This window comes from Mandrillus leucophaeus, unplaced genomic scaffold, assembly GCF_000951045.1.
Source record: "Mandrillus leucophaeus isolate KB7577 unplaced genomic scaffold, Mleu.le_1.0 Scaffold770, whole genome shotgun sequence".
NCBI classification, from domain to species: domain Eukaryota; kingdom Metazoa; phylum Chordata; class Mammalia; order Primates; family Cercopithecidae; genus Mandrillus; species Mandrillus leucophaeus.
In genome coordinates this window covers 838,258-865,557 of record NW_012108364.1, presented here as the reverse complement: position 1 = coordinate 865,557, position 27,300 = coordinate 838,258, and the positions used below count along the sequence as shown (strand labels likewise).

General features: G+C 45.2%; 1 protein-coding gene across 1 annotated transcript in view; it reads left to right on the top strand.

The window, feature by feature from the left end:
* The window catches only part of VPS13B (vacuolar protein sorting 13 homolog B (yeast)), a 542,268-nt gene that overhangs the window by 512,679 nt on the left and 2,289 nt on the right, over positions 1 to 27,300 (top strand). The window contains exons 38-43 of the mRNA XM_011966737.1: positions 5,608 to 6,413; positions 11,491 to 11,667; positions 13,942 to 14,112; positions 20,410 to 20,586; positions 22,894 to 22,996; positions 23,556 to 23,805. Coding sequence (XP_011822127.1) covers positions 5,608 to 6,413; positions 11,491 to 11,667; positions 13,942 to 14,112; positions 20,410 to 20,586; positions 22,894 to 22,996; positions 23,556 to 23,805 — 1,684 coding nt within the window. The remainder of the gene's footprint in view (positions 1 to 5,607; positions 6,414 to 11,490; positions 11,668 to 13,941; positions 14,113 to 20,409; positions 20,587 to 22,893; positions 22,997 to 23,555; positions 23,806 to 27,300) is intronic.

The following is a 27,300-nucleotide window of genomic DNA, read 5'->3' as shown; positions in this document are numbered from 1 at the left end:
GTCAAATAGAAATATGGTTAGAATTGTTTTAGAATGTAGAAGTAGGTGTCAGTCCAGAAGGGAATCGAAAAATTAAAGATAGCTTTATGGAGTAAGCTATCCTTTAAGCTGTATGCACAAAGACATACAGGCTTTTGAAAGGTCTTGTATGGGGAAAAGTATATTCTAGGCATAGTGAGTAGTGAGTGGCAGATAAGGGGCTCAGCTGAAGCAGAGGCTGTAGAATGAAAAGGAAGACAGCAGTGGAAGAACCAGGCAGAGCTGGAGGGGCTGGGCTGCAGCAAGGAGCAGAGGCAGAAGGCAGAGATGACATCCAGGTAACCTACATGCTGAAGATGGTCAGAAATTCTGAATTTCTGAAGTCCATGAGAAAGCCATTGCATGAGAAAGAAGGCCAGCGACCTTGAAGTTGCTTCCAAATGTGACTCTGTGGCTTTCTCCTGTGGTTCTTTGTACACTCTGGTGCTTCTTCATGTGATCAAAATTAGAATATATTCATTGTTGGTCAAGCAAGAGCCTACCTTTGTTCCATCATCCAGGAATTTTCAGTCTGTCTGCTTTTATTTGCTGCCCTAATAATAACAAAGGGCCCAGACTTGGACTGAATTGATACTGCAAATCATCAGAACCAGCCTTCCCAAGCATAAGGAGGATTTTGCCCCTACCCTCAGGTAATCCTGGCTGTGAACATGATGTTCTTGGAGTTGTTTTTTAAATAGCCTTGTTCTGTTTTCAAATATTTACCCATTTAAGCAACTCGCTATTTAATACTGAAGGGGTATTTGTTCTGCTGTCTGGCACCTGGATCCTGAGGTAGAGCTTTTTTCTAGGTCTTAGTCCATCTTTTCATGTTAGAAAAATTAATTTTTTACTCTGAACAAATTCACTTATATCTACCATTCTTGTTACAAGTTATGCAAAAGACCCTGGAGGGATTGTGATATGTTTTTAGGTGAGTTTTGAGGTATGTTTTTGTGTCCCTAGTCCAGAAGGACATCCCCATAGTAGTAAGTTCACACCCAAGAGCCTGAAAGTTGTTTGCACATTGCACTTCAAGTCCCGAGTTTTAGGGTTTTTTTCCACAACGATTCATATGCACACATATAGCGGGCCCCATGTCTGGACTCCAGCCCACACAGAGTTATTTGCCAATTCCAAAGAAGCAGAGAATGAAGATACTCATGCCCCATCATCCATCATTTTTTTCTATGAACCTTACAGCTGAATATTGAAAAATCTGGTTTTGATCTTTTGGGTATTTTTTTTTTTCATTTCAAGTCAACTGAATAGCCCATACACATGGATATAAAGAAATATAACCAGGAGTTGTTTGTGGTATTGAATCAGAACTGGAGACATCTGAAGTCAAGCCACTTCAGTAGTGTTTCTTATTTCTTTTTAATCAGATTTTGAATATTCTTTCTGCAGGTTGTGTTCCTGACTGGCTTTGGCTATGTGTATGTGGACACTGTACATCAGTGTGGCACAGTCTTCATCACTGTGGCCCCAGAAGGAAAAGCAGGACCTATTTTAACCAACAGCAATAGGTAGGTTTAATTATTTTCCCTGTAACAACATAGTAAGTGTTCCTGTTATAAAGTTGTAAACTTACTATTTATCTTTGTCATCTCTACATATGTATTAAAGCTTTTTGTTAATTATCGCATAATCCATAAAAAATATGGTTATTACCAATAAATCATACCTTCAATAGGTAGCAATAAACCATCTTTCCTAGATACCACTTCCACTCCTTCTGTGGTAGGTTTAACAAACTGATTTACAAACTATGCATCTTGGAATCATACCACTATTATTAGCATGAAATGCACATTAATACCTCTGTATCTGCATGACAGTGTAGTAATTACTAATAAAACTTAGAGCTACATCAAATATAAATACGCCTCTTAGAGTCATATTTTCCACCCCCACTTTGACCTGAATGTTGCCATCAGGTTTTAAAAACTTGAAATAGACAAAGAGTTAATATTCTTAATTTAAAAGAATTCACATAATTCAATAGGAATAAAGATAGCCTTACAGAAACAAAAATAGAGGCAATAGGCATAAACAGAAAATTCTAAGAAGAGGAAATATAAGTAATCAAAGAAATGCTAATTTATCAAATTAACAATGATGTCGTATCATATCCAGTCCTGGTGAAAGTGTAAATTGGTACTATTTCCTGGAAAGCACTTTAGTAATACATGTTAAGAGCTTTAAAATCCTTTTGGCTTAGAAATTCCACTTTTAAGTGTGTTAAGAGTTTAAGAGTTAAGGAAGTAGAGAAGTGGGCAAAGATATACACAGAGAGATGTACACAGTGAGAGATACCACACAATTACAATGGCAAAATATTCAAAGTAAAAATGCCCATCCATAGGGAAATAGATGTACTATAATTGTACTATAAATGTTACAACTGCAAAAAGTAGATCTCAAAGAATTTTAATGGAATAGAAAATGCATATTATATAATCTAAAAACAAGTAGAATATAATATTGAATATATATGATCCTAGTTATGTGTTATCTGTACATACATACACACATAAGTACATATGTATACATACTCACACAGAAAACATTCCTAGAAATAAGACTGAAAAGAAAACAATCAAAATTGGTAACAGATATGGGGGGGTTAATGAGTTATTTAATATTTAATTATTATTTGATTTCTGTATTTTGATTTCTTATAATAGCATTTATTTTATGATCAGAAAAAATAATTTAATATTAAAATATAAATACCACCAACTTCCATACATTTGTTTAAATCTTTCTTTTAAAAAGTTCATTGCAACCGGGTGTGGTGGCTCACACCTGTAATCCCAGCACTTTGGGAGGCCGAGGTGGGCAGATCACCTGAGGTCAGGAGTTTGAGATCAGCCTGGCCAACATGGTGAAACCCTGTCTCTACTAAAAGGACAAAAACTAGCCAGCCTTGGTGGTAGGTGCCTGTAATCCCAGCTATTCAAGAGGCTGAGGCAGGAGAATCACTTGAACCCAGGAGGCGGAGGTTGCAGTGAGCCAAGATCACGCCACTGCACTCCAGCCTGGGCAACAGAGCGAAACTCCATCTCAGTTTGGGCGGGGGGGAGGTTTATTGCTTCTCATATATGGTTAAGAAGTCATTAATTTGGATTCTGCTCATTTGAATTTATAATATTTCAAACAATGTTGGATAGGATGTTTTCTTTGCCCAAAAGTGTTCATAAAAAATTAATAGCATAACAAAATTGGAGATGAACTTTTAACTAGTATAGTATAAAATTTCAGGTTTATTCAACACTTTCAGAAACATTTTATCTAGGGCATAAATGTTAATGACAATAGAAGCAACCTTTCATGAGAAAAGTACAGGTATTTCTTGGAACTTCCTTAATTCATTCAACAAATGTTTTACAAGGGCTTATTGGATGCCTATCACAGGATGAGGATACATCCATAAATAAAAAGGCCCAATCCTTGCCCTGGAGAAGATCACTTTCTCCTCATAGGCATGGAATTGGGCAGGGTGATGGGGGATGTAGAGAGTAAACATAAAAAGAAAGGAAATGTTATGGTGCAGTAGAAGGTCAGCATTCTACAGGGATGAAAACAGAGCTCAGTAAGAGGCGCTGGGAGTGCCAGGGCCAAGGGACTGGGAGAGTGTAGTTTTAAACTGGTGTTGGTAAGCTGCACTGAGAAGTTGATATTTGGGCGGAGACTGGAAAGCAGTAGGGGGTTAGTAATGTGACTGTCTGAAGGAAGAGCTTCCCAGGCAAAGGGCACAGCCAGTTCAAAGGCCTGCAACAACGTGCCTGGCATCGAGGAGGAACAGGGAAGAGGCTGTTGTGGGCCCAGTGGAGGGGATGGAAGTGGAAGTAGCAGTGCATGAGGTCCAGGAGGTAAGAGCTAGAAGGAGGGAGACCTCATTGGGACATTGAAGGGCTTAGCTTTAATTATAAGCGAAATGAGGAACTCACTGGAGCATTTTGAACATAGAAGTGACACACTGTGACTTAAATTTCTAGAAGATCATTGGCCGCTTTGTTAAAGTAGACTGTAGACAAACAAGGGCACAAGCAAGCAGGGAGACTAGTTAGGAGATGATTACAGTTGCTCATATTAGAGACACTGATGGCTTAGACTACAGTGGTGTCAGTGGAAGTGTCAGTGGAAGTGTCAGAAACAGATTCTGGATCTACTTCTAAGGAAAAGTCAGTGGGATTTTCCTAATACATTGAATGGCTAAAAATAGAGGCATCAAGGATGACATCCAAATTTTTGGTCTGAGCAACTGGTAGGATATGGTTGCCATTAACTAAGATGAGAGAGACTATCTGCAGGTTTAGGAGGAAAGATCAAGAGATTGGTTATAGACATGATAAGCTGAGATGTCATTTAGACATCTAAATGACCGTGTGAAAGGTAGATACACAAGATTGGAGTTCAGGGGGGAGCTCCAGGCTAAGTGTATACTTTGGAAGTCATCAACATATAGATGGTATTTTAGGTCATGAGACTGGATGAGATCCCCAAGGAAGTCAGTGAAGATGGGGGTGAGAAGAGGACCAAGGGCTGAGCCTTAGGCACTTTAAGAGGTCAGGGAGAGGAGGAGGGATCTCCATAGGTAACTGAGGACGAGTGGTCAGAGAGGTAGAAGAGCTGAGAGAAGACAAGAAAGAAAGTATTTCCAGGAGGAGGGAGTTGTCAGCAATGTCATTATTTGTTAGTATGTCGAGTAAGCAAAAACCTGAAAGTCCATCATTTGATTTAGCCAAATGGAAGTCACTGATGACCTTGACAGGAGCTGTTTTATTAGGCTGGGGATGGGGGCACAAAAGGCTGCTTGGAGCAAGCCTTAGAGAGCAGGGAAGGAGAGGAGTTGGAGACAATGTGTATAGAACACACTTTAGAGTTTCTATATAGAGAGGATCAGAAAAATGAGTGGTAGCTAAGGGAGAGAGTGGAGTCATGAGGGATTTTTTGAGCTGAGAGATGACAGCATGTTTACAAGCTGCTAGTAATGAAGAAAAAGATGATGGAGGAAAGGGGTGTGAGTTGCTGGAGGGATGTCTTTGAGTAGGTGAGAGCAGAGTGATTTAGTGCACTTTAGAGGGGTTCACCTGAGACAGAAGCAAGGGTAGTTCCACCCCAGAAATGGAGATGGAGAAGAGCTAAGCATGGACTCAGGTATGGTTGGTGGGCAGTTGTGGCAGGAATTCCTGCTAACTTTTCTTCTGCTCACGTGACTTTTTCAATTTAGGGAGTCTCAGTTACTTTTTCTCTCTTTCTGTCTTGTGATCATCATGATAGAGAATTAATACACAAAGACCAGAGGGATTTTGGAGTAAAAATCTGGTGTTGATAAGGGAAACATACGGAAACATGACAAGAGCTTATAATAGTCCCATTGGGAACATTTCCCAATACTGTTGGAGTGTGACGGGCTCCGTCCAGACACAATGTCCTGAAAGTTGAGTTCTTATTTGTTTCTTATGAGAGTCTGATATCCCATCAGGAGGTATTTAATAGGGTACTGTCATTAAAAAAGAAAGAAGAGAGAAAGAAAAGGTGAGTGGGGGAGACTAATGTTCTTGTCCCTTTCTCTTCTAGAGCCCAGGAGAAGATTGTTACATTCAAAATGTTTATCACTCAGTTGAGTCTGGCAGTGTTTGATGACCTCACCCACCACAAAGCATCACCTGAACTTCTGAGACTCACACTGGACAATGTTTTTCTCTGCATGGCCCCAGGAGCTGGTCCCCTCCCTAGGGAAGAGCCTGCGGCTGCGCTGTTTGAACTTTACTGTGTGGAGATCTGCTGTGGGGACCTGCAGCTAGACAACCAGCTTTATAACAAATCCAATTTCCACTTTGCTGTCTTAGTCTGCCAGGGAGAAAAAGCAGAACCCATTCAGTGTTCTAAAATGCAGAGTCTCCTCATATCTAACAAAGAGCTGGAAGAATACAAGGAAAACTGTTTTATCAAACTTTGCATCACCTTAAATGAAGGCAAGAGCATCCTCTGTGATATTAACGAGTTCAGCTTTGAATTAAAACCTGCTCGGTTGTATGTGGAAGACACATTTGTATACTACATCAAGACTTTGTTTGACACTTACCTTCCTAACAGCAGGTTGGCTGGTCACTCCACGCACCTCTCGGGGGGTAAACAGATGTTGCCCATGCAGGTCACACAGCACGCTAGGGCCTTGGTGAATCCTGTGAAGTTACGGAAACTGGTGATCCAGCCAGTGAATTTGCTCGTCAGCATCCACGCTTCCCTCAAGCTGTACATAGCCTCAGACCACACTCCTCTCTCCTTCTCGGTGTTTGAAAGAGGACCCATCTTCACCACTGCAAGGCAGCTTGTGCACGCCCTGGCAATGCACTATGCCGCGGGGGCCCTTTTCAGAGCAGGTAAGAACACAAGCTGAGGGTCTGTGATGAGCTAGAGCCTGGGCAGAAATGACAGGCTTGGGGGTAGCACCTCATTTCAAGACCTAAAGAAGCAATTGGCAAGAGGTAACACACCTGAGCTTTACAGTCACACACAACTGGATCTAAATACAGAGCCTGCCACTGTTAGCTGTAAGACTTTGGGCAAGTTATTGAACCTTCTTCCTGAGTCTCCATTTCCTCATCGATAAAATGGCTTTGAAGATTTCTGAGAGGATCAGATGAAAGTATGTGAGGTATCCAGCATTTTGCTTGCCATTTAATTAACATTCAAGCAGTAGTAGCTGTTCTGTAACTTAGAATTTTAGTTCAGTTTAGCAAACACTTTTTTTTAGCACCTTGCAGGCACAGAGCCCTTTCTTAGCACCCTAGAGCAACCAGGAAAGCTAGCCCAGGTCTTCAGTCCCTGGGCCTAAAAGAAGTCCAGTTCTTGTTTATTAGTTTTCTTCATTGCTATTCATGAATAGCAGCAGGTGAGAAATTCAGAGGATTTGTGTGCTCGTAAGATGCACATTGAGCCCTCTATCTATCCAGTGCTGTACTGCCTGTCTAGACAGCTGGCAAAGCGAAGGCTGTGAGTGTGTCAGCCTCTCCAGAGACCTGAGCTCAAAGAGAAGGAATGGCCCTTCCACTCTCTGGGGCCAGGCAAGTGGCCTATTGCAGGCTGAGGGCTGCTGTTTCTCAGAGACTTCGTGGAAAAGGTAAGGATTCCTTCAGTCTGGCTGGAAAAGTCTGCAGGGGCTGGCTTGAACATGCATGCAAAATTTTGTAGAGGGACTACTGTGTCCTAGAGACTGGTGGGTAGCGGGTGCAGTGGCTCATACCTGTAATCCCAGCACTTTGGGAGGCTGAGGTGGGAGGATCACCTGAGCACGGGAGTTCAAGACCAGCTTGGCCAACTGGTGAAACCTCGTCTCTACAAAAAATTAAAGTTAAAAAATTACCCAGGTGTGGTGTCGTGCACCTGTAGTCCCAGCTACTATGGAGGCTGAGGTGGGAGGATTGCTCGAGCCCAGGACTTTGAGGCTACAGTGAGCTATGATCACATCACTGCACTCCAGCCTGGGTGACAGAGCAAGACCTTGTCCCAAAAAATAAAGATTGAGTGGTGGGAACCATGTGGTCTCAGGGAACATTATGGTAATCAGCATCACAGTGTGTGTTCCTGAGCCAAGTTCACTCTAAAGCAGTTTTAGTTTGATAATTGGGCTCCCAGAAATTCAAGCAAAGAACAGCATCCAGAGTTAGCCTTGTCAGCCCTTTCCAATAAAAAACATGGAAATCTTACTTTCTGAAAGTAACAGAGGAGAGAGCCTTTGTTCTATCCTCTTTGTAAAGCTGTACTTTGTGAATGCATTCCCATATAAGATTAAGATTGTAGCAGTAAACGACCTGTGTTATTGCCATATTGGTCAGATTACATTTTCTCCATAATGAAATTCATAGACTTACTAGGGTTATCTAGACTCTTTTATAAAAGATAACAACAAGAGCAGGGAGAGGGTCCTGCCAGACCTGTTGTCTTGATAGCTTGCACAACAATGAAGAAAACATTTCCCTCTTGCTAAAAACTTATTTAAAAATAAGCAGTTCACATTTCAAATTTAACAGATGGGTGTATTTATAAACAATTCCAGAAACCTTCCCTTCAGGCAATCTTTGCTTTTTCACATAAGCAGCAGGCACGTAGGTTACTGAGCTCCAGTCTGAGGCCCGGCAAGGACGAAGGCTCCCATTCAGTCTCTGCACGACTCAGCAGTGCAGTAAGCAGCAGGGAAACTCTACCTGTGGCACCAAGTAACGGGCCGTGCAGCCCGTGTGCTAAAAACGAGCTCTTCATTTTGGTTTATATTTTTAATGAGCTTTCACAAGAACATTCTATTTGAATTTTATATAATTCACCTAAAAATCCTCTAAGCTGCCATTCCAATCTCACTGTATACCAACATAAGGGATTCTAATATAGAGGGCCAAGTTTTCAGAGCCTGTTGGAAACTCTGTCACTAAAAATCTGTGGACAATCTGAAGATCATCTGGAAGAAAGCAGTGATTGCAGGAGTAGGAAATGGGAAGATGCGGGAGGCTCCAGACTCCCAGGTGATCCTTGTCGAGGGAAGGGAGAGAGCTGGCTGCAGGTAGGCAAGTTGCCCACCCACATCTCACTTGGGTCAGAGTGCCCCTGCCTGTCATGGAAAACACCCTTACCTCATTTCTAGGGAAGTTGTGGTATCAACTTGAAGAGATTTTAAAAATAAACAGGCCAGGTGCAGTGGCTCATGCCTGTAATCCCAGCACTTTGGGAGGCTGAGGTGGGTGAATTGCCTGTGCTCAGGAGTTCGAGACCAGCTTGGGCAACACGGTGAAACCCCGTCTCTACTAAAATACAAAAAATTAGCCAGGCATGGGGGCGTGCGCCTGTAGTCCCAGCTACTTGGGAGGCTGAGGCAGGTGAATTGCTTGAACCTGGGTGGTGGAGGTTGCAGTAAGCCAAGATCGCACCACTGCACTCCAACCTGGGCAACAGAGCGAGACTCCATTTCCAAAAACATAAAAAATATTTAAAAAATTAAACAACTAAAAAAGGTAGAGGTAGGAGAGGCAGAATGAAAATAAATAGTAATTGGAAATCAGTAACTGACCCTGTCTGAAGGAATGCATGTGGTCTTTATCCTGAGGCCCCTCTCTAACCCAAAGGTTTAGTTTGATAGGAGCCAGGCAGACTCCCTTCTTCAACACAATTTCCAAATGACCAAGCAAAAGATAGATTTGCTATTGCAGGACAATAAAGGAGTACCTTTGGATCTGTCTGCCCTCTTCTGTCCAGCTCAGATGCCACTGAGATGTAGCTCTGGCCTCCACATAGCCCTTCTATCAGGCAGTGGCTTCAGGCTTCAAGGATTCCAACCCCACCACAGGGGAGAACCTGCCACTGGCAGGAAGAGGAGGCCAAGGCAGATTCCCACTCCCTCTCTGCACCCATGGCACCAAACTGAACAGGCCTGTCATGGGGGACACTGCTTGGCCATAGCTACTCTCTTTTCTTTTATACATGGACTCGTTGGAGAGATGGGGAATTAAGATGTTTCTAGACCAACCTTCTGCCGTTAGGTACACCCTTACAGCCATTCAGGGCTAAAGGGAATCTGCTGTTTCTTTACCTCCAGAGAAGGCCCTCCATGGAGGAATATTCCACAGCCTCCCCAGCTCCTTTGCCTACTCTTTGCAGCCTGAGCTCACAGAAGGAAGAGGTGGGTGGGCTTCGGAATTAGGAAAACCTGGGTTGGAAACCCAGCCCACAGGTGGATCATCCAGGGGACTATGAGCATTTGGCTTAGTCTCCAAGCCTCAGTCTCTCCCTTTTCCTGCCTGTGAGGCCATGGAAGCAGTACCACCATGTTGCATGCACCTCTGCCTCCTGTGCCTGGTCCATTCCCTGACCCAGGCAGCAGCTCAGTCACCAGCTAACCTGCACTGATTTGAAGGGAGAGAATACTTTTCTTGCAGTTACTGTGAGAATTAAATGTGTTGAATGTCTGGCATCCATAGGGTCTCTCATTTGTAATCTTTATCTTCCAGAAATTATTCCCTCCTTTGCCCTAAGCCCTAGTGTTATCATCCGAACGTTCCAGAGAAGGGAGGAGGGCTCAAAATTTAAGAACGTCCCTCTCTTCATGGGCTGGGCATGGGATTCTTCGGGACCTTGGCTGTTGTGCCCTCACCTTCCCGATCCCCTCAGATCACTGAGCTGCAGATCTCTGTCACAGGACTGCCCTCCTCTTCAGAGCCTGCTGGTGAAGGAGGGATGGCTCCCACCCAGTCCTGTCCCCACAGCCTTCCCATTGCCAGGTCTGAGCACCAGGCTGGGGAGGTTGGTGGCTTCCCAGAGAAAGCTGTCTTTTCGGACTCCTCTCTCCTGGCCCTCACTAGCCCCTCCAATTTTTGGGGCCTACATCCCCAAATCCCCACCCCAGGGAGCCAGGGTAAGGGCAGTGCCTGCGGGACTCCACACACAGCCACGTTCCCATGGGGCAGCAATGGCTGCGTGGCAGGCCAGCTTCTGGTCAGCCCAAGCTTCAGGAGGAAACCAGATTCAAAGCTGCCCTCCTGGGACATGCACAGGTGAACACTCCCCTCTCACTAACCTCATCAGAATGTCCCTGTCACAGAGTTCAAGACCAGCCTGGCCTACATGGTGAATCCCCATCTCTACTAAAAATACAAATAAATAAATAAATAAATAAATAAATAAATAAATAAATAAATAAAGCCAGGCGTGGTGGCATGTGCCTGTAATCCCAGCTACTTGGGAGGCTGAGGCAGGAGAATCGCTTGAACCCAGGAGTCAGAGGTTGCAGTGAGCCGAGACCACACCACTGCACTCCAGCCTGGGCAAAAGAGACTCAATCTCAAAAAAAAAAAAAAAAAAAAAAAGTCCTTGTCGCCAGGGTTTACATAACCGGAGCTGGGATTGAAGGGTCCAAGACATTTGTCTGGCTCTAGCTCTGCTCCAAAGGGAAGCACTCAACTCAGTAGGATTGGGAAAGATTAAAAACAACCCCTCCATTCTTGTCAGAAGTTTGCATCCCCTTTGCAACACACCATTGAGCATCTGGCCACCCCCGACCAGGCATCTCCTCCTATCCTGGTGCCGCCTCTGTCCCGGGGAGGCTTTAGAGAGAACCTCCCGCCTGCAAACACCTGCAGCCCAAGAAGGCGCCCTTCCTCAGGTGGTGGCAGAGTGTGTCCCCAGCACATGGACCCCTGTTAGCAGGAATATGGGAGGCTCGGGCCAGGCAGTTACATTAAAGCCATTTGTGGGGCCATCAGGGGATCACTTTGATTTATAAAGTATGAAAGTTTGCCATTTATAAATTCACAGGGAATGACTTATTTCCCTTATTTTCTTCCAAAGAAATGGATTACTTTCCCAATTCCAGTGTGAAAAAATGAATTGCAGGGGAAATGGGTCAGTTTTTCACAAATGTTGAAAGTTCTGCATTTGAGGTTTCAATCACCCCTTCCCTCTGGTCCATTGCAGGCTGGGTAGTTGGGTCTCTGGAGATTATTGGCAGCCCTGCAAGCCTGGTGAGAAGCATCGGGAACGGGGTCGCCGACTTCTTCAGGCTTCCGTACGAGGGGCTGACCCGGGGCCCCGGAGCCTTCGTGAGTGGCGTCTCCAGAGGGACTACATCATTTGTAAAGCACATCTCCAAAGGTAGCGGTTTCCGTTCCTTGCAATAATGCCTTTACTCCTTCCCTTTTTTTTTTTTTTTTTTTTTTTAAAGAATGTGCATTCAGATTGCCTCTAGCTTTGGCCTGTTAGCTTGCAGTGAGAGTTTGGATTTGTAACAAAGCTCATAATATAATGTCTTATGTTTTGAACAGATCAGTACTTGCCTGTGGTGTGTGAAAATGTTTCAGAAACTTCAGAATTTTAAGCCTCCCATTGGGAAAACAAGGATTGGCTCAACTGTTATTCCATGTGATAAACATAGAAATATTAAAGGTGTTCAGGATTTCTGCTAAACATCAGAAACCCTACACTGTGTTGCCTCCATATTTTTTTAAATGTAGATACAGTTGTCATAACTTTCTGAAGGATATGGATACATTCTGACATGGAAGCAGATTTCGGGGTGAAACAGCCAACTTTTCTCTAGCACGCCACGTAAACAGTGCCATCTTGTGGCCCAGACAGGTCATCAGGCACGGAGGCCAAAGTGCTTTCCCACAAGGACAGTGTTTTAGTTTTATCTGTGTGTGTTTGCTTGATGTTATTTTGGTCAGCTTCGCAGAGACTTGGGAACTAACAAGGGCCATCTGAGTCCCCTTTTCTTCTCAGTGGGAGGCAAGGAAAACAGGGCAAAGGGCTTCTTCCCGTAAAAGGCATCTGACCATAGGCCATAGGACAGGTTGTAGAAGTCTCTGTAAGGCACAAAAGAAGACTTGATCTTGAAATAGGAGAATGCGTGATCCATAGAGGGGGTGAGGGACTATGGGTGGGAGGGCTGGCAAGAGAACAGCCAGAGTCATAAAAACAGATTCCACGGACAATGAAAAGGACACTCCCCCAGGCCTCAAATCATCTGGGAGGCCTGGGGGCTGAGTTGCAGAAATCCACCCCAGGAGTCACTGGCTGACTCCTCACTCTTGACACTGGAATCTCTGTGGTTCTGTTGTTTTTATGTTAAAATAAGACAACCAACACCTGCTAAATTGAACCTCAGCAGTATTTTCAGCCTACTGACTCACTGAATGTTTTTTACACTTGTTCTCTTCTTCTCTTAGCAAAATCTGTTTGGTTTGTTGGCATCCCTATGTGTGTGCACGCACACAGATATTTTTCTTTTCAGATTACTGGTAAAGATGCAGCTGCAAAAACGACATTGAGCATTTCTTCCTGAAACTGGACCTGCAATAACAGATGAGCTAGTTTGTTAGCGTCCAGATCTGTACATGAAAGTCGCTCAGTTTTGCTCACTGAGACATGTGCAGACCTGCTAGAGGAATTGTAGCTGTTGTGACCAAATGCTAAAACAGCCTTCCTTAGGAAAACCAGACAGATTCACGGCTCTCACATGATTTACTCCCTTTATTCCCCTCACTGTTTTTTCAGTTAATATCCTGAATATCAAAATTGCACATATTCTCCATGGCACAATAATTACATCCTCAGAATGGCAAATGATAAGGTTTAGTATCTCCCCCTTTGTTATTACTGAAGTTATAGGGAGGGAATAAAATTTATTCCTAAAGTTGAAATATTTCTTTATCATCTTTCTAAAACTTAGCAACGTAACTTTACCCTTTAAAATCAGAGCAGGCAGATTTTAACCTTCAAAATTGGGCCTCAATGAAGGCATCAATACTGTTTTAATCAAACCTTGACAAATTCAATTATAGTGAAGGATAGTTTCATGTGAAACTCTAGGCTGCTCTCTGGCACCTGTGATTCTTCCCCTTTGAAGAGTGTCATCACCCCTGTGGGCAAGTGTTCCTCTTTACCTCATTTTCTTTTAAATTTTATTGTATCTTATTTGAGACAAGATCTCACTCTGCCACCCAGGCTGGAGTGCAGTGGTGCAATTGCAGCTCACTGCAGCCTTGACGTCCTGGGCTCAGGCAATCCTCCCACTTCAGCCTCCTGAGTAGCTGAGACTACAGATGTGCACTACCACACCCAGCTAATTTTTTAACTTTTCATAGAGACAGGGTTTTGCCATGTTGCCCAGGCTGATCTCAAACTGCTAGGCTCAAGCAATCCTCCTGTCTTGGCCTCCCACAGTGCTGGTATTACAGGTGTGAGCCACCGCCCCAGTTGTTTACCTCTTAAGACTCTTTCTTCAAATTGCCTGAGAGGAAGCCACCATCACTTGCCACTGGGCATGTCCAAGAGGGCCCACAGTGTTCCCACTGCCTCTGAAACTACTGCCTTGGGGTCCCTCATGTATGTGACAAGGAGGCTAACTCCATGCTCTTATTCCCTCAGGTACCCTCACATCCATCACCAACCTGGCCACAAGCCTGGCCCGGAACATGGACCGGCTCTCACTGGATGAGGAGCACTACAACCGGCAGGAGGAGTGGCGGCGGCAGCTCCCCGAGAGCCTGGGCGAGGGGCTTCGACAGGGCCTGTCCCGGCTGGGCATCAGCCTGCTTGGTAAGGGGCTGTGGGGCCTCCCACCTGTCTGCAATCCAGCAGACTGAGGTGCAGGGTCTCCCAGGACTGGGCAACCTCGCCTTCTGCCTGGGGATGACTGGGAAATGCTCAGAGAAGGTAAGGCACTTGCTCTGAGTTCCACAGTGTATCCCGCTGAGGGCTCACCTGCACAGCCGCACAGGCAGCACCTGTGTTTGCTTTGTGTATGAAATGTATCTTGGGCCTCACTAAAGTTCTTAAAAGAAATCCTAATTTGATAGGACCCGCTCTAAGCATAGTGGTGTCTGCACGAGGACAGCAGCATCCAGCTGTTTGCTTTCTGAAGAATATGATAGGCAACCCTTCCGAAGCACTGGCTCCCTCACTCCCACACATGCTGAGCTGCTTCTTTTGTTTGAGAAGCACTAGAGCAACATGCAAATGTCATGTAAACTTCAGTGAGGAGCACACTTTGTCCTTTTACTTTTTTGAGATCAGCCTGACTCAGAGCAGTTATTGTTTGTAGAGCAGCCAGATGGTATAGAGGTGAAGATTGCTATGCATATTTCAAAATACTACAAATGTTTGAAAATAAGTTGCTTTAAAAAAATCTATAAAAAGGAAGCTTCAGAGCTAAAAGCTTGCAGGGCAAGATTATCAAGGATTTTTTTGTTTATTTGTTTGCAAAGGAATTTAAAACTGTATTGCTTGGCAATGTGCCTGTCCCGCATCTGAGGGAGTGTGCGCCTCCCAGAGATCAAAGTCACCCAAAGCAGTGCAGAGCAAAGGGTAGAAAAGATGAGTTTGAAAGGACTTGCCCTCTCTCTGATCTTCAGTTCTCTACGGAACTCCTCGATTGGCAACTGCAGCCAGCTGAGGCTCTGGGAGGAAGTGGTAAAATGGTACACGTTCAGGTTAAGTTGCTAGAAATTATATAGGTAAAAACATTCAGTGGTGTGGGGCACTGTCATATGTGGAAACTGGGAAGCTGGTGACCTGTGATAAACAAGCTGGGTAAAGGAGCAACCTTCTTGCTTAACTCAGTAACCCAAAGGTGATGGTGACTCCTTTGGGGAAGGCGGTGTGGCAGGGGACCCTGCCCTCAGAAGCCCCAGACCTCGGGCTAGGGTGTCCAAGTCCTTTCTTTGTGACCTCAGAGAAGTTCTTCTCTGAACCTGAGTTTTTCTTTTGTATATTGGGCCTGGTGATACTATTGTTAGAAGTAACAGTGGGTAGTTAGTTATATGGCAGCCACCATGCTCATGTTTGGTAAACAGCACCTATCATTATCATAGTATGGTAGCAAATGAACTGTAAGAGTTGCCTGGTTTCCAAGAGTGTCTCCACAAAAAGAAACATCTGAGCAATGGCAGGAATATTTTCCCTTAATCTAATGGATTAAGTGGCTGTAACCAGAGGAAGTGACAATGAGGTTATATTGAGGATCTTAAGGTCATTGTTTTGCAACTCTGGACCTGTTGATGCTATTAATTGGAGGCTTAAGTACCACTACTCTGGGGTTGAGAGCTTCCCTGTCTCCAGCCCAGCCCCTCTGAGAGAGAGAGAGAGAGACCAACCCACCCACCCCTGGGCTGGCTGGTGTGTGGCTGTCTCCACTCCAAACCCGACGCCCTTCCCGCCCAAGGGTTCCAGTCTCTTCTCACTCAGAGAAGCCCCAGCCAATGCTCCGTTTTCAGTGTGTAAGACTGTACCTGATAGGAAAAATCAGTTGTGTGAGGAGTCACGAATCGGCCCCGATGAGGTCATCTTTCTGGGCGTGGGTCCTGTTGACAGGGTAAGTCACAACGCTCTGATCTTTGCTGTAGTCATTGTGTCTTGCATATCCTTATCCATGTGAGGGAATTCATTTTTGGAAACTGCAGTGGGCTCATGGGGTCTTTGTGCATATCTGGTAATTTCCAGAACATTAGGAATTCTTGGGGTAACATAAACCTCCTCTGTAGATGCTGGCTGCATCTCCCAACACTGGCCGGCCCCAGTCCCAGCCCAACCCACCCCCTGAGCAGTGTGTCCATGTCAGGGCTCTGCAGAGTTCACAGTGGGCATCTCAAGCTTGGCTCAAACCAGCTTCCTTTCCTGTAAGACTTCAAGAGCCTTTGTTTCATGTAATCGTTATCTCAAAATATCTGGTCCTAGAACTACCAGGTGTGTGGCAAGAAGAAGAAAGAGGGGAGTACAACAAACTGAATCTCCTCACTTTGGAAAGTTATAGATTGGCCACCATTTAATTCTTCCCCAGAAATGGTGTTTGAAATTGCCATATACAATGCAGTGCCTAATTGAAGTTAGAGCCATTATCACATAATAATTTGAAACCCAGGCCGGGCACGTGGCTCACACTTGTAATCCCAGCACTTTGGGAAGCCAAAGCAGGTGGCTTGCTTGAGCCCAGGAGTTTGAGATCAGCCTGGGCAATGTGGCAAAACCCCATCTCTACAAAAATAAAATGAAATACAAAAATTAGCCAGGCATGGTGGCACATGCCTTTGGGCCCAGCTACTCAGGAGGCTGAGGTGGATCGCTTGAGCCCAGGTCAAGGCTGGAGTGAGCTGAGATTGCACCACTGCACTCCAGTCTGGTGGAGAGAGTGAGACCTTGTCTCAAAATAATGACAGTAATAATAATAGTTTTAAACCCATGCCAGTGAAATATTCTAGTTGCTCAGTTTCTTCAAAAAGACATAAAAGTCAAGGACCCAGTTCATAAAAATATATTAAAGGAAAAGTTAGAGTTGGCAAAGCATTTTCAAAGGTGTCATCTTATTTGATCTTCACAACCCTTCACAACTTCATAACCCTTCACAGCTTCACAACTTTGGATGAGGTAAAGTGACTTAGCCAGGTCAAACCTCCAGCAAGGACAGGAGCCCGGGCCTTTCCACCATGTCGCCTACCCCTGTGGAGCTCCAGGCCTGGAAACCATCAGGATGTGGGGAGATTGAACAATTTCAAGTTCCAGTATAGGAAAACACATTTCCCCCAAATGTTTATGGGTTCGGGAGGCCTTCTTGACTCTGCTTCACCCTCATGGGAACCCTATGGAGCATTATGAGGCCCTTGAAAATTAAAGCAAGTCTTTAATTTATGCCCAGCCGCACTGCCCCAGGTCAGCAAGGAAAAGTGTCTGCTGGCTGAGAGATGCCGCCGAGGCTTTTGGATGAGCTCCATGACAGTTTTCCAAAAGCAACGGCTTTTGGAAAAACTCTGTTTAGCCTGCAGTATTGGCATCAGCCTTGCCCACATTTACCAGATCTGTTCCCCAACACCCACACTTTCTACTACACTCTGGAGCCTGCACTGAGAAAGGATATGCAGCTCCGCATCACAACTGCGTTCTGCGTTTCCTCCCAGACCTGATGCCTTCTCATGAACACCAAAGTCAGGATGTCAAGAATTGCTCCTCTGACTCCCACTTCTTTTGGGATGCTTCCTGGTTTGTGACACGCTGCTGGATTCCCCAGAGACCACCTCCTCTCTCTTCGTAGGCACTCTTGGCTATGCCATCTGGAATTCCAACAAAACAGGCCTCTGCCAGGTGAATCAGAAAAGTCCCCTCCGAGGGAGTGACTCAAGAGTTGCATATCCCAAGAGACAGCCCTTAAGACCACCATCTGCCATTTACTGACTGGTGTGTATTATAGTCAGTGCAGAATTTAGGAATGACAGGCAAAGTGCTTCCTTCTTGGTTTGCTCATCTGTTCTGGTCAAAAAAGCAGCACTGAGCTGGAATGCACAGTATACTCTATGCATCTCGTTTCTTTCTGGAATGGCGAGCTGTGGCGTGGTATCCTATCTTATGCCTGTCCTTCTGATAGTGTGCCAAAAAAAATGCCAGAAACAAAATTACACCACATGGTAAAGGCAGCATCAAAATAGATGCATCACAAGGAACTTCCATAGCTCAGTGACCAAGTAGTTTCTGCCCAAGGCTTAGGAGCAAGTCACAGAAAGTGGTGAGGGAAGGCGTGGTGGTCTCCTGCTCCACAATGAAGGCCTTCCTCCTCCTCCACCTTCCAAGGCACAACAGGCAATAGCTCCTGTGTCCTGTGGGGTACAGCACTCACTCAGTCCTGGAAACCCCTCCCAGGCACGCTCTTCTGTCCACTGGCTTCATCAGATCACAGCCATCTCCATGTGGCCACCCACCCCGTGGGCCTAACGCCAGCAGACAAGTCTTGGGATCAGTTTCCACTCTTGAAAGCCTTCAAGCAGAGTTTGAGTCTATGACAGTCCATAATTTACCAGTTGAGGGATTTACTTCAGAGGATATACTTCAGAGGAGAGCCATTCCAGGCTCTGAGAGAGGCTGCCTCTCTCAAAGCAGGGCTGCAGGGACCATGAAATGGCTGCTGGTCTCTTAGCCTCTCTGTTCCCCAGCTTGTGAGCACAGAGGTAGATAAGGCACCTGGTGGCTGGTGAGGAGTTCGTGTGACAGGCCAGCTTTTCCCCTCAAAGGTCTGCTGCTGAGCCCGGGGCAGGTGGTTCCACAGCTCCCTCTCTGACTCTCAGAATCTAACACCTTGTCATGGGACTCAGGCTTTCTACTTTTGGGGAGCTGCCCAAATCGTCTTATCTGTCAAAGCCACAGTAACTGGAGCCTTCACTGTGGCCAGAGAAAACGGAAGAGCAGAACAGAGGGAGCTTCACTTGATACCTGCGTGCGATGGAGCAGCTGGCTGTCAGCACCCTGTGCGGGTGACTGTGGCTGGCCCAGGCTCCACTCTTTGATTTGATGCTGTTCACTTTGATAATCTGCTGAGGTGACCGGAAGAGAATACCCAGGGTTCCTCCCTGTCCCTCACTGTGGCCACTCTGACTTCTGATCTTCCAAATGGAGTGGAGCGTCAATGGCAAATGAGGGGCGCTCCTAGCCGAGCGCCAGACCTGGCTAGCTGTGATGCTGAAAGAGTGACCCTCACTCTTGATAGCTGGGGTGGCCTGGGCCTGCTGGGAGCAGCTTCCTCTGCTCACTCTTGCCATTTCTGTGTAAGGTTTGGCAGCACGACTCTAGGCTGGGAAACAGGCCTGTTGCCTCAGGTCATTCTGAATCTGTCAATGCATAAACTTAAATGTCTCTGTCAAAACCTAGAGGAAAGGAGTCCATGAAAAACATTCCCTTTACAATTGACGTGATGTGCACTAAAATTTCATCATCAGAGCATTTTCATCAATTCTAGCAGTTTTGAGTTGAAAACAGACAATTCTGTCAAGAATTGTAAAGAAATTTTCCCTTCTGAGTTAGGGAGCCCTCCACTCCATCATGAAAAAAAATCAGAATGGTGAGGCTTTTCTAGCTCTCATTGTTGGCCTCTCAAAGCAGGAGTAGCACAGGGGCCGCATCCACAGGACTGCCTGAGGGGCTCCTTTCATCTTAACTGCCTCAGGCTCAGTGCAGGAGATGGACGCCCTGTGCTACAGCTGTGGGAGCAGAGCCCCAAGGGGTTTTGGTCGCTATTCTAAGTGAGGAGTAAGCGGCCAAACCTCAATTCAAGTGAGAGAGAAAGGTTTTTCCAAGATTGGCAAAGAGGAAGAGCCTGTTTTATAAATGGGATAAGCGAATCTCTTGGTGGTTAAGAGCTATGCTGTGACTCACACTCTCTGTACACTTAACAGCTGTGTGACCTTGGGAAAAACTCCTTAACCTCTGTGCCTCAGTGTCCACATTTGGATAAAAACAATGTCTGACTCCTGGGAATATGAGGATCAAATGATCTCATACAAGTAAAGCTTTTAGCACAGTCCCCAGACCTAGTAAGCATTCAAGATAGATAGATTACCTATCATCAAAATAATAATTACTATATCAATAATTACTCTTAAGTATTAATACTACTAAATTATGATTATGATTATTATTAAAAGTGGGGAGTTAGAAAGGGGCTTAACCCCTTCCAGTTTTTCATCTTCCTGAATCGGTGCAAATGTATTGGGCTGAACACTCTTTCTCTGCTCCTGAGGAATTGTTAGCTCCTCTCTGTAAACTGTGTTGCCTGACTTCAGAGGAAAGATGTGTGGATGACACTGAAAAGACTGACAGGTTTGTTAAATTCTGAACTAAACTTCACAGATCCTGACTGTGTGGACCAAACTCCATCTGAATATTGTACTTTGATGACAATAATAAATGTCTACTGCCCTTGGTGTACTTAGGTAACTGGTAAATAAATGGATAGTAAAGACCTTTACAATGAGGGTGGGGACTCATTTTCAATCCAGATAAAACTGTGTTCCAGATGGAGCCTTTCATTTTCCAAAAATTTTAAGCCTCTGTCCTTACTGAGGGCTTTTGTTATTCCAGGTGCAATTGCTGGTATAGTTGATCAGCCGATGCAGAACTTCCAGAAAACATCTGAGGCACATGCTTCAGCAGGACACAAGGCCAAGGGTGTCATCTCAGGTGTGGGGAAAGGAATCATGGGGGTGTTCACAAAGCCCATCGGAGGAGCTGCTGAGCTGGTGTCACAGACTGGTTACGGTAAGTTGGTGGAAAACCCATCAGGCCAACCCAGACGTTAGTGATTTGCATGATTATACCAAGGGTTCCCTAAGATAGTGTAACCTTTCACATGGTAGAGGAGTAAAAGATAAATAAATAGTGGCTATCTTTCTTACCTCTCTATGCTTATTTATACAGAGTAGAATTTTACTACTAATAAAACCGTAGAATCAGGAAACCAGTTACTAGTTTCAGTGTGTATGTCACAGAATCTTTTTACAGTACACTTGATAGACCAGTTTAGAGGTTGAGGGCAGAATGGAGAATACCACAGAGAAAAGAATTAACACTTTTTCCTATGAGAAATGTGGAAGGAGTGATAGGTTGTGGGAAGATAACTTTAAGAAGCAGTAGAGAATGAGACAGAGTGTGGATGTGCACATGGATCTTTGGGTTTGGGGTGGCCTTCTCACCCACAGACGCCATCCTGCTCCTCACAGCCAGGCCGGGGCAGAAACAAAGGATCTGCAACTAAAATCCCTTTCGCAAGCAGACAGCTGTGGAGTGCATGGGCGCACGGCACTACCTGCACTTGGATGGGCGTGCCAGGGCCTCTCCCCGTGCAGCAGTGTGCACACGAGTAATGGGTGCCTATGAAAGGAAGCACCTCCTCCCAGGCTTATTTTCTGCATTCATGGCAGAGCACATTAAAGTGACTTTCCATAAACCTGTGGCTGGAACCGTTAACATTTTACCTAAAATTGGTGTCATCATTTTGGTCATGAAGCAGGCTGTCTAGCTAGTATCACAAACCACAGAAGCACCCTCCCGTTTATCAGACATGTAAGCACACTGTGTCTGCATCCACATCTGGCCATAAAGCCCACGGGATGTTTCAGGGGAGGCATCCTGCTCCTCAGCAGGCCTGACAAGAGGCAGCCAGATCAGGGCATAAAAACAGCGTCTGAAAGGAAGGGAGTGGAGATGAATGAGTGCCCACACTTCAGGCAGCCATCCGGAAAGCATCCTTTAAGAGACCACACAGACGCCAGCATGTGTTCCTCTTCGCTTTCCCCTCCTCACCCCCCTCATTTCCCTCTCCTTCTGTGAATGACATTTTCACTCACAGGGAAACTGACAGTAAGATGTGCTATAACCTGTAAGTGGGAAAAGTTAAACTCCCTTATGATACGGACTCCAGTGAGGTAAAGTCAAGTCATACTTCACAAATTCTTTTGGTTTTGAAAATGCCATTGTCCCTCACTGTGTTTCCCAGGGCTGAAGAATGCTCCCTTATGTAAGAAGATCTTACAGCAGAGCTTCACATGGCCTTTTTGGTTTCCATCACTCTTGTAAAACTTTTATTACCGAACTGAAGGTTTTACAAACCACTAACTCTTAGTCTAATGACTGCGTCGTTTATAAACATTTACAAGCCCTCAGAAAGCACACATGCTGTACCATCTTTGGTTCTGGAGAGTCTCTGTAAAGGCCTATGTGGCTGCTGCTGGGTGCCCTCATTTGGTGCTGGCACCAGGGAGAGCATGTCATAAACCAGAGGCCCCAAGCGCACTCATAAATGTACATGGATTCGTGTTTAACAGTTGGATTAAGTCACTTAGCATTTAAATAGTGTATCTAGGCAAAGGGTGTGCCTTTGTATATATCTGTGTTTTTTATTTTTTGACTAGCCTTAGCACAGATACAGAAGTATTAAGGAAGCTAACTAACAATCTAAAGGGTTTTTTTTAGACACAGGGTTTGCTGTCACCCAGGCTGGCATTTAGTCACACAATCATAGCTCACTGCAGCCTCCAACTCCTGGGCTCAAGTGATCCTCCCACCTCAGCCTCCGGAGTAGCTAGGACTACAGGCACGCACCACTATTTATTTTTTGTAGAGATGGGGGTCTCACTTTGTTTCCCAGGCTGGTCTCTAACTCCTTGACTCAAGCAATCCTCCCACCTTGATTTGATCTCCCAAAGTTCTGAGATTACACGCATGAGCCACCATACCAGACCTAGCTAGACTTTTTTAACATATCAATTACAAATGATATCTAAGCTATTGTTCATGACCAGCTACTTTCAGTGTTTTTGCTTCCTCTAATTGCTGGTCTATGCTTGGACTATGTAACACATTCATATTTTAATTTTCTAATGCAAGATCACCAAGGTTAAGAGCATTGTAATGTTTAAAGATTATCTATACACTTGCTTCCAAAGATGTGACATCACTTTGGATCTGTAACATTTTATGGATGGCTCTGAGCAGATGACATCATTGCAGCATGAAACTGTTTTCCAGAAAACAAGTAGTAAAACTCCCTTGCTTCTCTTACCACAGGTATTTTACATGGAGCTGGACTTTCTCAGCTTCCCAAACAGCGCTATCAGCCAAGTGATCTACATGCTGACCAGGCTCCAAACAGCCATGTCAAATATGTCTGGTAAAATTATTGAGATACTTGCTCAACTTTACATCCATACTGTATGTTAATAGCTCCTGGCTTGCTCTCAAGCTAATGGGCCACACTTCCAGGGAGCCCAGGAGTAGCCATTGTTGGCACTGGCATCTCAGGCAGCACAAGAGCACTGTAGAGGGACAGGAAGGGGCTGCCACTGCCAGGTTTGGGGCTAGCTGCACAACTCCTCTGCTCCATACCTAACCACTCAAGGAAAGTCATACATTGGCAGAGAAGCCCAGTCTTGCTAGAGGGCCTGAGATTCCCTGTGGAATGGCCACTCGAATTAGAGGTGCTGTTTCTAATGGAGAGAAAAGGAGCTAAACAAAACCAAGGGAAATCTTTATTCCCAAGAGGAAGCAGGTTCTGTTAACCAGAATCAGTGTTTGAGAACTGACAATTACATTTCAAGCTAAAATGAGTAATTGGATTGGTGAGGGCCCTTTGCCCTCGGGGAGGCCGCCCCATTGGTAAATAATGAGCGGTGATAAGTGACCATCTTTTCAAAGCTGGCCCCTGGCCTCACTTTTCTCCTTTTAAACAGGAAAATGCTTCAGTCTCTGGGCAGACCAGAAGTCCACATGGCCCTGGACGTGGTTTTGGTGAGGGGCTCAGGCCAGGAGCATGAAGGGTGCTTGCTGCTGACATCAGAAGTGCTCTTCGTGGTGAGTGTCAGCGAGGACACACAGCAGCAGGCTTTCCCCGTCACAGAAATCGACTGTGCACAGGACAGCAAGCAGAACAGCCTACTCACAGTGCAGCTGAAGCAGCCAAGAGTGGCCTGTGATGTGGAGGTACGTTTCAGAAAACAGGGCAAACAAGACTAGCTGCCAGGGAGGTTGGAGTGGCTGCTGGAGACCAAGGAGAGCTGCTACCCAGAGAGGGAGTGTGGAGGCCAGAGGGCCACTGCAAAAGGGCACTGGGAAGCCCCCATCCAGATATGCACATGAGCCCTGTACAGGAGAGCCCAGCAGGCGGCTAGCAGGACTCAAGGTCTGGGGCTAAGTCACCATGTCAGCTGAACAAGGCTGATCTGGCTTGGCCGTTATGGGGCTGGGGTGCTCGATGGACAGGACAATGGAGTTACAAAATGAGTGGGTCGGTACAGGAAGGGCCAGGATTGGGGCAGCAATTCCCAGCAACTGCTCCACAAAGGAGGCCCCCTGGTCTGAAAGCCTGAAGTCAGGTCCTTGGCTGCCTGAGGACCCCAGTTGGCTGCAGGGTGCTGGAGGTCTGTGGGTGCTGGAGAGGACCACTGCAGGAGCAAGGGGCATCATGAAAAAAGACTCTCCACTCCCTCCCCTACCCCCAAACCTGGTGACTTCAAGGGTCAACATTTTGTGAGGTAGTCTCTCTCTCACATCCACTGCTTTGTATTCTGTGGCTGTGTTCTTTCCCACAGGATGGTTTCCCACCCCATAAGTACCACAGAATCCCCCCCTGGGGATGATACTTAAGGCTCTTGGGGCAGCTCCATGGCTGGCTCCTGGCCTGCATAATGTGGAACAGATGCGCAGGCAAGGCATACTGGGTGTCAGGAGTCAGAGCTAAGCCCCGACCAGAAAGACCCCAGCTTCCTGTAGTCCAGCCCAGGGTAAACAGGTGCACCCACTGGAAAACTGCTCTGTGCTCTTCCTCCTTGGGTGATGGCCTGATCCATAAGACCCTAATTATTTACATAAGAAACAGCCATCTTTTTCCACACAGCAAGATGGTGGTGGATCAGTGGCAAACTGGAGTCTGCTGGTCCTAACCTGGGGACTGAGTGGCCCCAGCAAAGCACAGCAAACCTGCCCCCAGTAGGTTCTGCCTGATCCTCCTTTCATTATTCTCTTCCTGCGATGGGGGCATGTATCTCCGTCACACCACTGTTTGGGTAAAATTATCTGAGAAGATGGAAAGCAGCCAACGACAACAACTCTAAGATTTCTCTAGTTTCTTGGATCATGATCATAGTCAGGCTTTAAGCTAGGGTTTGGCACCAGGACTACATTGCTCCTTCAAGTTGATGACTTTCTGGGAATAAACAGAGGTCAGATGTCCAGGCTGACTTTATTAGATCTGCCAAGATCTTCTGATCAGTTGACAATAAAGCAGCGGTGATTTGGCAAGGGATAATATCATTACAATTAAGTCTTTAGTCCTTAATGAGAAACTTCCAAGGCCCTGTGACTATCATTATTCCTTAGCTGCTTGGGAAATATTTCAGATCTTAAACTCTTGAGACTGGAGATTCTTTTGCTGTTGAACTGTCTTCAGCTGTGATCCTTCTCTTGTATTTTTGTTTGAGGCAGGTACTGTGGAGAATCATCATAGGCTGGAAGGAAACAGACCTCAGTTTCCCTAGGGGTTGAGATAGTATCTGGAGTCACCACTCCTAAAAGTTGCCAAGATTATTGGGACTGTGGAATGAGGAAGCAGCACTGAAGCTCTGGATACCATTTTCAACACTGATTTTCCATTGCTGTCCAGGGCTGAAAGAGGGTTGGGATTAAGGAATGCCTAAAACAGAGGTGGGAAGACATGATTGAGAGCAGGAGCACTGTGCCTGCACAGCCAAGGCCAGGCACTGGCTGGAAAGTGGATGGGCCAGTGCACCTTCAGCCTCCACATTCTGCTTTTTCTATTCCACTTTCTCTCTCATTAATATTCCTATTAATGACTTAATAGGAATAACTGCTGCCGTAATCCTGTGTCTGTAACCCCAACCTCTCCTACTCACCCCCAAGAAAACTCAAGCTGCAGAGCATCTTTGAGACTAAACCCTCCCAACTGCTGTAATCCGGAGTATTTTCAACATGAGTGGGTGGGGGAGGGTGGCCAGCAGTGCTGTCTTGTCAGGGAGCTTTCTTGAGCTGTCTTTTAGTGCATCCCAACATAATCCACAGACATAAGGAAGCCTGTCTGCTGTGAACACTTCCAGTGAAGACTAAAAGCAGTATTTTAAGATCTTCTATAAATGACTTTTCTGGTTTTTAGCTTTTGCCTTAGATGCTAGGAAACACAGTTCCTTTGAATTTTGGAAGGAATTAATTTGTAGATGACATCATGCAGTACATTTAAATATGGCAGGATTGAGATTTTTTTTTTTTAAACTCAGCATTTGCTTTTCTTGGTTAAATGCAACCAGTTTAGGGGTAATAATTGCTTAATATGCTTGGCACATTATTGAAATCCCTTATGAGAGGCTCAAAATGAGTCAGAAGGTCAATTTATTCCTTGGCTGGGTTCCTTTCACAACACGGGTTTTCCTGTGCTGCTGTTCAGGAGGAGCAATTAAAACTTTTTGTGTATTCAAAGCTTTCCAGCTGAATTCTGGCCCCATCAAATGATATCAGAGCTCTGGCTTTTGCCTGGTGGTGCAGAGCGTTCATCTGTTAGTGAATCTTTGGGGACCGTTTTTCCCCAAGCTTAAAAACACAAGATCCAAACTCTAAGGGATTCCTTACTTATTTCTCTAGCAAGCCCCTTTACTATCTCTGTGCCATCACACGGACTTTCTCCAGCTGTTAAGACACTTTGATAGCATTGTTACTGGACCACACACAGAACTAGGAAGTCTTTACATTATCATTTCTTCCAGAGTAGTCTTGCCAATGTTCAGTAGGCAAAAACCACAGAAAGTTTGGTGGCTACCTGAGATTCACAAATCAGTGGCTTACAACTGCAAACTTCCCACTCCACTTGATCTACACACTAGACAGCTAAAGGACTTCAGGGTGGGAAGAATTTATAGCTTCAGCTGCCTTTGAATGAGTTGATGAGCACTTTCTCAGAAAATCTCACTGAAGAACCTAGTATATCTCAGTTCTATTTGTGTTCCACTGAAGACGAGCCAGACTTTTATGAACCATAAATGTAGTTTGCATCCTCTTTTTTCCATAAAAATTTCCCCTTCCGCTGCCCAGTTTTTCTATTTTCTCTGGCTTTAAATCCTAGGATTTATAAAAGCAGAAAATGTTACAGTTCAAAAGGTTTTTTAATGCTCTGTCCAAAGCCACTGGTTTGAAAGAGGTGTTCTCCACTTTAAGATGTTCTATCTGAAGAGGTTTGGGGAGCTAGGCAAACAGAGCTTTTATTTCAGTGCTGAGTTTAATGTTGAATAGATTTATGTGGAGGAAAGATTTTTCTCCTTTTTTCTTGGGCTGGTTGCTACAGAGCAATGACAGATGTTTTAATGGTTAGTGAGTAGAATGTTATCAAATCGTCAACTTCAAACATGGGAATTTTACACACCACCAAATGCTTATTCAAAGGAGGCTGTCCTAAGTCTCATGCACAACTTTTGT